The 14,052-nt window shown below is 38.6% G+C and overlaps 1 protein-coding gene and 1 pseudogene across 7 annotated transcripts in view; one reads left to right on the top strand and one right to left on the bottom strand.

The window, feature by feature from the left end:
• Positions 1–14,052, bottom strand: part of ALMS1 (ALMS1 centrosome and basal body associated protein) — a 196,640-nt gene that overhangs the window by 164,398 nt on the left and 18,190 nt on the right. For all 7 annotated transcript variants that reach the window (XR_014051509.1, XR_014051508.1, XM_081483026.1 and 4 more), the window contains exon 2: positions 5,051–5,176. Coding sequence is in view for 5 of the 7 variants with exons in the window: in XM_081483026.1 (XP_081339152.1) it covers positions 5,051–5,176 (126 nt within the window). In the remaining 2 variants the exon portion in view is untranslated. The remainder of the gene's footprint in view (positions 1–5,050; positions 5,177–14,052) is intronic.
• Positions 6,473–12,250, top strand: LOC145544534 (F-actin-capping protein subunit alpha-2-like; annotated as a pseudogene).

Genomic DNA, 14,052 nt, shown 5'->3' with positions numbered 1-14,052 from the left:
ACACTCCCCTGGTAGCCCAGTTGGTAAAGAATCAGCCTGCAATGCAGGGGACCCAGGTTCGATCCCAAGGTCAGGATGATCCCCTGGAGAAGCAAATGGCAACCCACACCAGTATTCTTGCCTGGAAAAACTCCATGGATACAGGAGCCTGGTGGGCTACAGTCAATGGGGTTGCAAGGAGTTGCACATGACTGAGTAACACTTATTAACTGCATTTTCTTCTTTACCACGCTTAAGTGTTCATCAATTCAGTTCAGACGCTCAGTCGTGTCCAACTCTTTGCAACCCCATGGAATGCAGCACGCCAGGTTTCTCTGTCCATCACCAACTCACGGAGCTTACTCAAACTGATGTCCATCGAGTCGGTTATGCCATCCAACCATCTCATCCTCTGTCGTCCCCTTCTCTTCCAGCCTTCAATCTTTTCCAGCATCAGGGTCTTTTCCAATGAGTCACTTGTTCGCATCAGGTGGACAAAGTATTGGAGTTTCAGCTTCAGCATCAGTACTTCCAATGAATAATCAAGACTGATCTCCTTTAGGATAGACTGGTTGGATCTCCTTGCAGTCCAAGGGACTGACTCTTAAGAGTCTTTGCCAGCACCACAGTTCAAAAGCATCAATTCTTTGGCATTCAGCCTTCTTTATAGTCTAACATCCACATCCATTAATGACTACTGGAAAAACCATAGCTTTGACTAGATGGACCTTGTAGGCAAAGTTATGTCTCTGCTTTTTAATATGCTGTCTAGGTTGGCCACAGCTTTTCTTCCAAGGAGCAAGCGTCTTTTAATTTCAAGGCTGCAGTCACCATCTGCAGTGATTTTGGAGCCCAAAAACATAAAGTCTGCCACTGTTTCCATTGTTTCCCCAACTATTTGCATTGAAGTGATGGGACCAGATGCCATGATCTTAGTTTTCTGAACGTTGAGTTTTAAGCCAACTTTTCACTCTCCTCTTTCACTTTCATCAAGAGCTCTTTAGTTCTTCTTTGCTTTCTGCCATAAGGGTGGTATCATCTGCATATCTGAGGTTATTGATATTTCTTCTGCCATCTTGATTCCAGCTTATGCTTCATCCAGCCCAGCATTTCGCATGACGTACTCTGCATATAAGTTAAATAAGCAGTGTGACAATTAACAGCCTTGATGTACTCCTTTCCCAATTTGGAACCAGTCCGTTATTCCATGTCCAGTTCTAACTGCTGCTGCTTGACCTGCATACAGATTTCTCAGGAGGTAGGTAAGGTGGTCTGGTATTCCCATCTCTTTAAGAATTTTCCACAGTTTCTTGTAATCCACACAAAGGTTTTGGCATAGTGAATAAAGCAGAAATGCATGTTTTTCTAGAACTCTCTTTCTTTTTCGATGACCCAACAGATGTTGGCAATTTGATCTCTGGTTCTTCTGCCTTTTCTAAAACCAGCTTGAACATCTGGAAGTCCTTGGTTCACGTATTGTTGAAAACTCGCTTGGAGAATTTGGGGCATTACTTTACTAGCGTGGGAGATGAGTGCAGTTGTGCGGTAGTTTGAACATTCTTTGGCATTGCCTTTCTTTGGGATTGGAACGAAAACTGACCTTTTCCAGTCCTGTGGCCACGGCTGAGTTTTCCACATTTGCTGGCATATTGAGTGCAGCACTTTCACAGCATCATCTTTTAAGATTGAAATAACTCAACTGGAATTCCATCACCTCCACTAGCTTTGTTCGTAGTGATGCTTCCTATGGCTCACTTGACTTCACATTCCTGGATGCCTGGCTCTAGGTGAGTGATCACACCATCGTGATTATCTGGGTCGTGAAGATCTTTTTTGTACAGTTCTTCTGTGTATTCTTGCCACCTCTTCTTAATATCTTCTGCTTCTGTTAGGTCCATACCACTTCTGTCCTTTATCGAGCCCATCTTTGCATGAAATGTTCCCTTGGTATCTCTAATTTTCTTGAAGAGATCTCTAGTCTTTCCCAATCTGTTGTTTTCCTCTATTTCTTTGCATTGATCACTGAGGAAGGCTTTCTTATCTCTCCTTGCTATTCTTCAAAACTCTGCATTCAAATGGGAATATCTTTCCTTTTCTCCTTCGCTTTTCACTTCTCTTCTTTTCACAGATATGTGTAAGGCCTCCTCAGACAGCCATTTTGCTTTTTTGCATTTCTTTTCCATGAGGATGCTCTTGATCCCTGTCTCCTGTACAATGTCACGAACCTCCGTCCATAGTTTATCAGGCACTCGGTCTATCAGATCTAGTCCCTTAAATCTATTTCTCACTTCCACTGTATAGTTGTAAGGGATTTGATTTAGGCCATACCTGAGTGGTCTAGTGGTTTTCCCTACTTTCTTCAATTTAAGTCTAGATTTGGCAATAAGGAGTTCATGCTCTGACCCACAGTCTGCTCCTGGTCTTGTTTTTGCTGACTGTACAGAGCTTCTCCATCTTTGGCTGCAAAGAATATAGTCAATCTGATTTCAGTGTTGACCATCTGGTGATGTCCATGTATAGAGTCTTCTCTTGTGTTGTTGGAAGAGGGTGTTTTCTATGACCAGTGTGTTCTCTTGGCAAAACTCTATTAGCCTTTGCCCTGCTTCATTCTGTACTCCAAGGCCAAATTTGTCTATTACTCCAGGTGTTTCTTGACTTCCTACTTTTGCATTCCAGTCCCCTATAATCAAAAGGACATCTTTTTTGGGTGTTAGTTCTGGAAGGCCTTGTAGGTCTTCCTAGAACCGTTCAACTTCAGCTTCTTCAGTGTTACTGGTTGGGGCATAGGATTGGATTACTGTGATATTGAATGGTTTGCCTTGGAAACGAACAGAGATCATTCTGTCATTTTTGAGATTGCATCCAAGTACTGCATTTCAGACTCTTTTGTTGACCATGATGGCTACTCCATTTCTTCTAAGGGATTCCTGCCCACAGTAGTAGATATAATGGTCATCTGAGTTAAATTCACCCATTCCAATCCATCTTAGTTTGCTGATTCCTAGAATGTTGATGTTCACTCTTGCCATCTCCTGTTTGACCACTTCCAATTTGCCTTGATTCATGGACCTAACATTCCAGGTTCCTATGCAATATTGCTCTTCACAGTATCGGCCCTTGCTTCTATCACCAGTCACATCTACAACTGGGTTTTGTTTTTGCTTTGGCTCTGTCCCTTCATTCTTTCTGGAGTTATTTCTCCACTGATCTCCAGTAGCATGTTCTAAATTAGTGGTTCCCAAAATCTGGTCCGAAGATCCCTAGGGGTCACTGACATCCTGTCAGGGAAGTTACATGGGCCTCCCTTTTCTAATTATGTACTATATGTACTATATAAGGTTAGATTTTCTTCACATAATTTAAGCAAAACAATATATCCCAATGGACTAAATGCAGAAAGCAAATCTGAAAATTCAGTTATGACAGTTACTTTTATGTGTCAACTTGGCTGGGCCACAGGGTGCCCAGATATTTGGTTAAACAATCTGGGCACTGTGAAAGCATGTATGGATGAGGTTAACATTTGATCCACAGACTTAGTAAAGCAGACTGCCCTTCCTGATGTGGGCAGGCCTCACCTAATCCATTAAAGGCCTGAAACAGAACAAAAGGCTAGGCAAAAGATACTTCGCTCTCTGTCTGATGGTCTTCAAGCTGGGACAACAGTTTTCTGCCTTTGGAATCAGACTTGGCACAGAACTTACACCATCCACTGGCCTGTCATCAAGCCTTTAGACTTGGGTTAAAACATATACCATCAGTCACCTCCTAGGTCAAGACTGGAATTAAACTATCAGCACTCCTGGGTCCCCACATTATAGACCTTGGGATTTCTCAGCCTCCATAATCACATGAGCCAATTTGTTAAGGGAAACGCTGACTGAAACTGCCTGCCATGTTGCTATCTTAACAACAGGAGGTCCTGGTAAATAATGGGGAAGTAACAAGCTACCACCATCAGGAAGAATTTGGAAAAGGTCAAAAGGAGAGAGGAGACACCAGCCCAAATGTCCTACCAACCTCCCAGGATCCTTCTCTTGGCTGAGCTATGCGCACACCACCAGGAAGGACCCTGAGACAGAATGATCAACCTAGAAACTAAACCCCATCATCATAAAACCAGAGACTGCAAGCCTCATGGCAGAGTCATTTCTCTTGGGTTGCCTTACCCTCCTGCTCGCCACCTGGGTGATTTTCCCCAGCAAAATCTCTTGCTTTGTCTGCAAGTGTGTCTCCTTGGATAATTAATATCCAAGTGTTTAGACAAGAGCCCACTTTTGGGCCATAGAAGGGGTCCCCAATCCTGCAACAAATTCCTTTTAATACACACACAGACACAAATATAGATATATATATACATATATATATATATATGTGGGCTTTCCTGGTGGTTCAGACAGTAAAGAATCTGATTGCAATGCAGGAGGCCTCGGTTTGATCCCTGGGTCAGGAAGATCCCCTGGAGGAGAAAATGGCTACCCACTCCAATACTCTTGCCTAAAGAATTCCATGGACAGAGGAGCCTGGTGGGCTACAGCCTATGGGGTTGCAAAGAGTTGGACACAACTGAGCAACTAACACTATTGTAAATACATATGTATTATCTCCTATTGGTTCTATTTTTCTGGAGAACCCTAATTCAACAACTGTCTTCCAGTAAGGCTAACATTAAAGAGATATGCAAAAATGTAAAACAATGCCATCCTTTCAATCAATTTTTTTTGCTTTGGAAAACAGTAATTTTTCATTTTAAAACACATTTTTATGTTAATATATAATGGGTTTGTTATTTTTAAATAAATATTCTTAGAATGATTTAATTTTAATAAGTTAATATTGATATAGACAACCCTTATAAACAAAAGCTCTTTAAAACACTTTTGAAAAATGTAAAGGAATCCTGAGACCAAAAAAAAGTAAACTGCTGTTCTATGTAATTAAGGCTGCCAAAGATCTACTAGAAAAGTGGAATATTAAACTAATTCACCTCTTTCCACTCTTCATAGCTAAATCAGAATTTCTCATGCTGCTTATCAAAAGAAAGACAGTTTTCCAGTTTTACAAGACATACCTGATCATCCCCAGAACCGCACTGAGCTGTATTTCCCAAAGAGGCCACGTTAGTATTAGAAATCTGTGTTCCACTATCGTTTTGATATAATGGCTGTTGCCATAGATGACAGGCCAATGGAACAACCTGAAAATCAAAGGCAGATTTAAACAGAGTAATAACACAATCCCTATGACTAAACAATAAACAAATTTAACATTTAAATTATGTTTGTCAGTTTATAAAGCACTTTCACAAATATAACATTTAGACTTCATAATCACTGTCCAACTTATTATCTTCACTTAAAATTAAGGAAACAAAGGACTTTCCTTGTGGTCCAGTAGTTAAGAATCTGCCTGCCAATGCAGGGGACATGAATTTGATCCTTGTTCCAAGGAGATCCCACATGAGAGAGGGCAACTAAGCCCATGCACCACCGTTACTAAGCCCAAGCTCTAGAGCCCCTGGGTCACAACTACTAAAGCTGGCACGCCCTAGAGCCATGCTCTACAACGAGAAGCCACCACAAAGAGAAGCCTGCGCAACCCAACTAGACAGTAGCCCCTGCTCACCTCAACTAGAGAAAGCCTATACACAGCAACAAAAACTCAGTGCAGCCAAAACTAATTAGTTATTTTTTAATTAATTAATTTTTTAAAAAAAATAAGGAAATAGTGATTTTGGTTACACAGTAAGGACTTGACATATTCCAACAAACCACACCAGTTCTTTAACCTCCTATGCTTGTAGCTGGAGAAGGTAATGGCAACCCACTCTGGTATTCTTGCCTGGAAAATCTCATGGACAGGGGAGCCTAGTGGGCTACAGTCCATGGGGTCACAAAGAGTAAGACACTACTGAAATGACTTCGCACACATACTTGTAGCAGTAAAAGAAGCAAGTAGAAGCAAGCAAGTTACCTATTTCACAATCTTACTAAAATAACAGGAACTAAAATCATCTGAGAGCATGGAAAATGGGGACAAAGTTGGGCTTATTTTGTGTAATCAGAGGTTTAAGCAGGGCTCTCCTATTTGTGAAAGAAGGCAATAAAAACTGAAGCAATGCACATGGAAACGATCAGAGGCAATCAAACAAAAATGACCTCAGTCACATCAAGTCACCTACTGGTTCAGGATGGGTTACTGAGATTTTCCCCAATATTCTTGGAGAGTAAGAACCCAAAGCTTCCAATGTAAAACCTCCTTTTAAAGGAGATGCAAGGGGCAAGGTGGAGACAACCACAAAAACACCAGGTAGAGAAGAATGTACCAAAAGATAAAACAAAGTAACACTCTTGCTAAAAGTGAAATTATAAACTATACCTTTCAAAGGTATTTCAAGACTTCAAAATAAGAATATCTCAGACTCTTAAAGAGACTTTTTAAAAAGAGACACAATGCCCATAAAAAGAGATTGATAAAAATAAAACAGGCAGCCATGAGTCAAGAAAAGATGCATGCTCACAAAACCACAGATGTCAAAGAACCTCTGAAGGAAACTCAAGGTCATAAGGTAATTTTTCCCCCCAGAATTAAAACAGTTACTACACTAACAAAACATTTTACAGAGCACATACAACAATGTGCTTTTGATGAGAAAGGCAAGCTTAACTCAAAAATCTATTCAACAACTAAAGAGATTTCTATGGTATAGACTCTTTCAAGAGGTTTTTCTCAAAAGGTAGAACACCATGGAGCACACCCACATGCTTCAATGGCATTTTTTGAGGAATGAAGAACAAAAAGCAAAGAAAGGCATTTTGCAAATTCATTTTGACAATTTGAAATCCCTAAAATAAAAAGAGAGCCAATGTTTTGGCACAGTTAGTATTCCATGAGCCCTCCAGGAAAGAAGAATGCCAAAATGAATGTTCATAATGGCTATTCACTGGAACTAAATAATGCTGGGTGTACAGCACAGGGTCTTGCCTTTGAAAATAGCTGATTCACATTAGCTTACAAAAAGAGAGTTCAATTTCCTAGGATATTTGTAGAACACTAATGATACAATATTACGAAACCAACACTTTGACAACTAACCCAGTGTGTGAGAAAAAAGAACACACTCTCACTTTCATCAGCTAAAAAAACCCTAAAAGTTAAAACTAAATGTTAAAAGTTCTTATTGTTGTTCATTCGCTCAGTTGTGTCCGACTCTTGTGACCCCATGGACTGCAGCATGCCAGGCTTCCCTATCCTTCACTATCTCCCAGAGTTTGCTCAAACTCATGTCCATTGAGTCGACGATGACATCCAACCATCTCATTCTCTGTCACCCCCTTCTCCTGCCCTCAATCTTTCCCAGCATCAGGGTCTTTTCCAGTGAGTCAGCTCATTGGAAAAGTTCTTATTAAAAAATACATTTCCCAGAACTTGTGTTTATTACCTACCTGATGGTTTATAGACTTCATTAAGGAAATTAATTTCTAATACATTCCCGTATGTTTGATCAGTTTTCCCACAGTTGCCTCGGAAAGTGGTATAACCCAAACACTTGAAAGAGAATTCTTAAGATGAATGCTTTAAAACTAAGCAGGTGCCATCAGCAACTCTGATTTGAGGCTAAAATGCCTTCTGGTATAAACAAACAGTTTCAGAGCCCTTCCCTGATTAGTTTTTAATATTAAAAGTTTGTGGTCTTTAGTGGTCTTGCAACTACATGCTATCTATCGAAGAAACATTTTAGATCTAAGGATGCATATCAGTTAAAAGTAAAAGGCTAAAAAAAGATATTTCACCCAACAGTAACCAAAATACACAGGAGCAGCTGTTATTAATTTCAGACAAAATGGACTTCTAAGTCAAAAACTGTTACAAGAGACAAAGAAGTAAGTTATATAATGATAAAAGGGTCAATTCACCAAGAAGATATAAAAAGTGTAAGTATTTCTGCACCAAACCTCAGATCTCCTAAATTAACGAGGCAGATGTTCAAAGAACTGAAGGGAGAAATACACAACAACCTATTGAATAATGTTCTTTCAATAATGAGCAGACCAACCAGTCAAAAGAATAAGAAAACATAGAAACTGAACAACACTATAGACCAATCAAACCTAACAGATATATATAGAATACTCCATCCATAAACGGCCGAATACATTTTCTCAATTACACATGAAACATTCTTCAGGACAGAACACATGTCTAGCCATAAAACTAGCCTGAATAAATTCAAGAAGACAGAAATAATACACAGTACCTTTTCCAATCACAATGTAATGAAACTAGAAACAAATAGCATAAGAAAAAAATGGAAATTTTACAATATGTGGAAATTAAACACTACACTCTTAAACAACAAGAAGTCACAAAGGAAATCAGAAAATACCTTGACACAAATGAAAATGCAAAATACCAAAAAATTTATGGATGCAGTTAAAGTACTAAGAAGGAAGTTTAAGCTATAAATGGCATGCCTTAAAAAAAAGGCAAGATGTCAATTAACAATCTAACTTGTACCTCAAGGAACTAAAAGAAAAACTAAAACCTAAAGCTGGCAGAAAGAAAATAAATAACAGAAATAACAAAAATTGGAGCACAGATACATGAAATGGTCAACAAGGAAAAAAAATCATGAAACTACAAGTGATTTTTTTCAGAAAACTGACAAAATTGACAACCCCTTGGCTAGACTCACTAAGAAAAAAAAAACAGACTCAAATAATAAACTCAGAAATGCAAGAGGGAATATTACAACCAATGCCACAAAATAAGGATCATAAAAGAACATTATGAACAACTGCACACCAACAAACTGGACACACATTAATCCCTAGAAAGATACAACCTACTAAGACTGAACAGTGAAAAAATAGAAAATCTGAAATATATAACTAGCAAGGGGATTGAATCTGTAATCAAAAACTTGCCAACACAGAAAAGCCAAGGACCAAATGGCTTCAATCACCCTCAAAAATGTTAGCACACAGAATTCACAACACATTAAAAGAAGTATACACCATGATCACGTGGGGATTAACCATGGAACGCAAGGATGATTCAACTCATAAAAATCAATCAATCCTTCACATTGACAGAATGAAGGACAAAACCACTGATCATCTTTACCAATACAGAAAAAGCACCTGAATACTCAATACGCTTGCATGATAAAAGCACTCAACAAATTAGGAACAGAAGGAAACTAATCAATATAATGGGGCTTCCCAGGTGGCTTAGTAGGTAAAGAATCTGCTTGCAATGAAGGAGACACAGGTTCAATCCCTGGGTCGGGAAGGTCCCCTGGAAGAGGGCATGAAATCCACTCCAGTATTCTTACCTGGAGACTCCCATGGACAGAGCAGCCTGGTGCGCTACAGTCCACAGGGTTGCAAACAGTCAAACATGACTTAGGCCACTTATGAGGACCCACAACTAACTCATATCATACTCAATGGTGTAAAACTGAAAGTTTTTCCTCTAAGACCAGGGACAAGGCAAGAACGCCTACTGTTGCCATTTCTAATCAACACAGTATTGGAAGTATCAGCCAGAGCAAAGAGATCCCAAGAAGAAATTCTCACATATATATGGTCAAATAATTTTCAATAAAAGTATCAAGTTCATTCAATGGGAAAAGGATGGTCTTTTCAACAAATGCTGCTGGAAAAACTGGATGTTCACATTCAAAAGAATGAAGTTCCACGCTCACTTAACATCATATAAAAAAGTCAACTCTGAACGGATCAAAGACTTAAAGACCTAAAACTATAAAACACTTAGAAAAAAACTCAGAGCAAAAGTTGCACAACAATAGGTTTGGCAATGATTTCCTGGATATGATACCAAAGGCACAAGCAACAAAAGAAATAACAGACAAACTGGACTTATGAAAATTGTAAAATTCTGTATATCAGAAGACATCGCCAACAGAGTAAAAAGGCAAACCACAAAATGGGGGAAAATATTTGCAAATCACATATCTGATACGGGATTAACAGCTATAATATATAAAATCCTAAAACTCAAAAACAAAACAAAAAACCACCCAATTAACCTATTATCAAATAGGCAAAGATCTTGCAGAGCCATTTCTCCAAACATATACAAATAGCCACTAAGTACAGGGAAAGATGTTCAACAACACTAATCAAATCAAAACAGTAACACATCACCTCATACTCATCAAGATAGTGAAAGTGAAAGTCACTCAGTCCTGTCCAACTCTTTGCGACCCCATGGACTGTATCCATGGAATTCTGGACTGTATCCATGGAATTCTCCAGGCCAGAATACTGGAGTGGATAGCCTTTTCCTTCTCCAGGGGATCTTCCCGACCCAGGAATTGAACCAGGGTCTCCTGCATTGCCAGCAGATTCTTTACCAACTGAGCTATGAGGGAAGCCCACTCATCAGGACGGCTACTATCAAAGAAAAAAAAAAGAGAGAGAGAGAGAAAAAATAACAAATGTTGGCAAAGATGTGGAGAAACTGGGACCCTTGCGTAGTGTTGGTGAAACTATAAAATGGTGCAAATACTATGGAAAACAGTAGGGAGGTTCCTCAGAAAACTAAAACTAGAACTACCACCATGTTCTGGCAATCCCACTTCTGCATATATATCCAAAAGAACTGAAGGCAAGGTCTTGAGATATTTGCAAACCTATGTTCACAGCAGCACTACTCACAACAGCTAGTAGGCAGAAGCAATCCAAGTGTCTTATCAACTGATAAGGGATAAACAAAATGTTGTACATACATACAATGGAATGTTCAGACTTAAAAGGAAGGTAATCTGGTCACTACTACAACATGGATCAATCTTGAGGATTAAAGTGAAAATAAGCCAGTCACAAAGGACAGATACTGTATGGTTCCACTTAAAAGAGGTGTCCAGAATAATCAAATTCATAGAAACACAAAGCAGAAACATGATTGCTAGGAACTGAGATGAGGGGAAATGGGGAGTTGTTTATGGTGCAGAGTTTCAGTTTTGCAAAATGAAAAGAGTTCTGGACACTGGTTGTACAACAGTGTTAATGTATTTAACATTATCAAACTATACACTTTAAAATGGTTAAGATGGTTAAGATATTAATGTGTATCTTATCACAACTAAAATTCTTTTTAAAATTTTCAATCCCCAGATAAATCCAAACAGAAAATTTCTTTATTTCTTTTACAAGAAATACTAAGGGAAGTGCTTCAGGATGATACTAGAGAGTAACTGAAATTTACACAAAATAACAGAGAATTAATTAAAGCAATTACACAGGTAACTGCAAAAGATAGTGTAACTGCATATTTCTTCTCCTTTCTTCCCTTTGATGATCTAAAAAGCCTTTCACTGGCAGGATGTGCAGCAAGGAAGACCGGGTGGAAAGGGGTAAGTCAGGCTGTCACTGCCACCATCAACAGCACCCTAGTTTGCCACTGAAAGGAAAACAGCAGATCTGGAGGAGCAGTTGTCTGGTGAGAAGGTATGCATAGCAGCAAAATTCATCATTCATGCCCCTCTTGGAGAATTCAACAAGGTGTTTAATGATGTTCTGTTACTGCTTAATAATGACACTCTTCTGAGGGAAGGGGCAACCCATGCATACCAGTCTACCTCAGTAAAAACTGAAGGTTATGAAGATCAGGTATTGAAAACAGAGCATGTTAATGGGAAACGGAAAGTTTTTGGAACCAAAAAACTTGATCACTTAGAAGAGGACACAACTGATCCAACACCGTGTGAAGCAGAAAATGCAATTGAACCATGGCAAACTTCAGTAATAATTGCTCTCTGAGCTTATATAAAAAAAAATGTTATCTGAATGGTGTCAGTACTGTATATGGTTAAAAAAAAATAGATGGACAGCAAACAGTTATTGCATGCATAGAAAGCCATTAGTTTCAAGCAAAAGACTTTTGGAATGGTCATCAGAGGTCAGAGTGGACGTTTACAATCAGTCCTTCAACTACTCAGGTGGCTGGCATCTTGAATTCAGGTTCATTATTATGAAAATAGTAAGGTTCACCTGTGAGTCATAAAGATCTACAAGATTCCCTAGGAGTGTCTAATGAGGTGCAAGCAACAAATGAATTTATAAAGATTGTAGAGGCTAAAAAGAATGAATATCAAACTGTCATCAGTGAAAATTATCAGACAACGTCAGACACAACTTTCGAAGCCTTATCTCGACAGCTCCCAATTACTCACACAAAGACTGATTGGAACAAAATCCTTAACTACAAGATTAGCAAAGAAACGAAGAACTCATTAAGATAAACACTGCATGACCAGATCATTTTAGTGTCTTTGTGTTTTGGAAAATACTCATTACAAAAGTATTTAAAACTGTCAAGCTCGCCACCTAGTCAGATGGGCAGCTGCCATTTAAAATCACTGTAATTAATTAGTTTGATTAAAGCACAAAGTTTAGTAATCAAGCATTATTTTCTATTTCTTTTGTTCAAAGAAGACTGAAAATCAGTTTAGTTTAAATGTATTTTACTTTCTGTTATGCCTTTCTTTCTTATAATGAAGAGATGATTTCTCTAATGGCAAACGTTTTTGAAGTGTTTCAAAAATTTTTTACTTACCGTAACCCTAAAATTGCTGTCTTTGGTTTATAAAGTGGATAAATTTTGATATTTGCCCAGGTCGTTTTAATGAAGTCAGTAATGGACACTACAGTTTAAGGAAGTTGATGTACTTAGCCATACACGCTAAAGAAACTGTCTACGTTTTCCCCCTCATCTCTTTCTCTTATGTAAGATTGAGATTAGAGGGAAAACATTTTCTTTATCAATTGTGTTTAAATCTTTCAAGAAGGTCATTTAGCTAGCTTAGCATTTAAACTTTTTTGAAACAAGGCCAATGTCTAATGCTGTCTTGACATTCTGAATTAAATGAAAATACTTATTTCAGAAATACATTTAATGCTTTTTTTCCTCGTGACAGTTATGCAAATTAGCTTGGATTACAAGCTATGTCCCCAATTTATATTTATCATAAAGCCACAACTGTATTATAACAAGGCAAATTGTAACATATATAATCCTGAACTCATGACCATGTCTCAGTTTATTTTTCTCTTGTACTGAGAAGTACTAAAATTCAATGTCTTCCCTGGTGAGCCAATGATTGGGAATTCACCTTGCAATGCAGGGGACACAGGTTCAATCCCTGGTTGGGGAACTAGGATCCCACATACCACAGAGCAACTAAGCCCACATGCCACAACTACTGAGCCTGTACACCACAACTAGAGTCTGTGTGTTGCAACGAAAGATCCCGCATGCCTCAGTTGACCTGACAGCAAAGTAAAGGAAGGAAGGAAGAAAACAGAAACAAAAGTAAAGTACTAAAATTCAATGTGACAATCAAATGAAATTTTTCCTATTTCAAAAAAAAAAAGAATTGTATGAAACAATATATATCTAATTGTACTGTTGGGCACATAAACATACAGAAATGTATTTGACAATGACAGCACAAAGGAGATCAACAGGAACTGATCTGTGCTGAAACAAGGAAATAATACCAGATGATAACTCAAAAGAAAGGAAGAAATGAGTACAAAAAACACAAGAAATTTCATATAACTAACTACAAAACATCTGCTTGTTATTCTCCCTTCTCCCAGATTCTTCACAAAACCTATTACAGAAAGTATTAACTCTGACAATACATCACTTGGCATGTAACATATGTAGACATATGTTTAACAGACTTCCCTGGTGGCTCAGAGGTTAAAGCGTCTGCCTCCGACGCGGGAGACCCGGGTTCGATCTCTGGGTTGGGAAGATCCCCTGGAGAAGGAAATGGCAACCCACTCCAGTATTCTTGTCTGGAGAAACCCATGGACGGAGGAGCCTGGTAGGCTACAGTCCATGGGGTCACAAAGAGTCGGACACGACTGAGCGACTTCACTTTCACTTTCACTTAATAACATTAAAGGGGCAGGGTAAGGAATGGGGTTATATAGGCATAAACCTTCTATATTTTACTGGAATTTAGTCCTAATGAATCTGAAGCAGATTCTGATAAATTAACAGTGTATATTGTAAGCCCCAAGAAAATAATTC

This window comes from Giraffa tippelskirchi, chromosome 4 (assembly GCF_054371585.1).
Source record: "Giraffa tippelskirchi isolate mGirTip1 chromosome 4, T2T-mGirTip1v1.2.pri, whole genome shotgun sequence".
NCBI lineage: Eukaryota > Metazoa > Chordata > Mammalia > Artiodactyla > Giraffidae > Giraffa > Giraffa tippelskirchi.
Note: the sequence above shows the minus strand (reverse complement) of the source record. Positions and strands in the feature narration are given on the sequence as shown.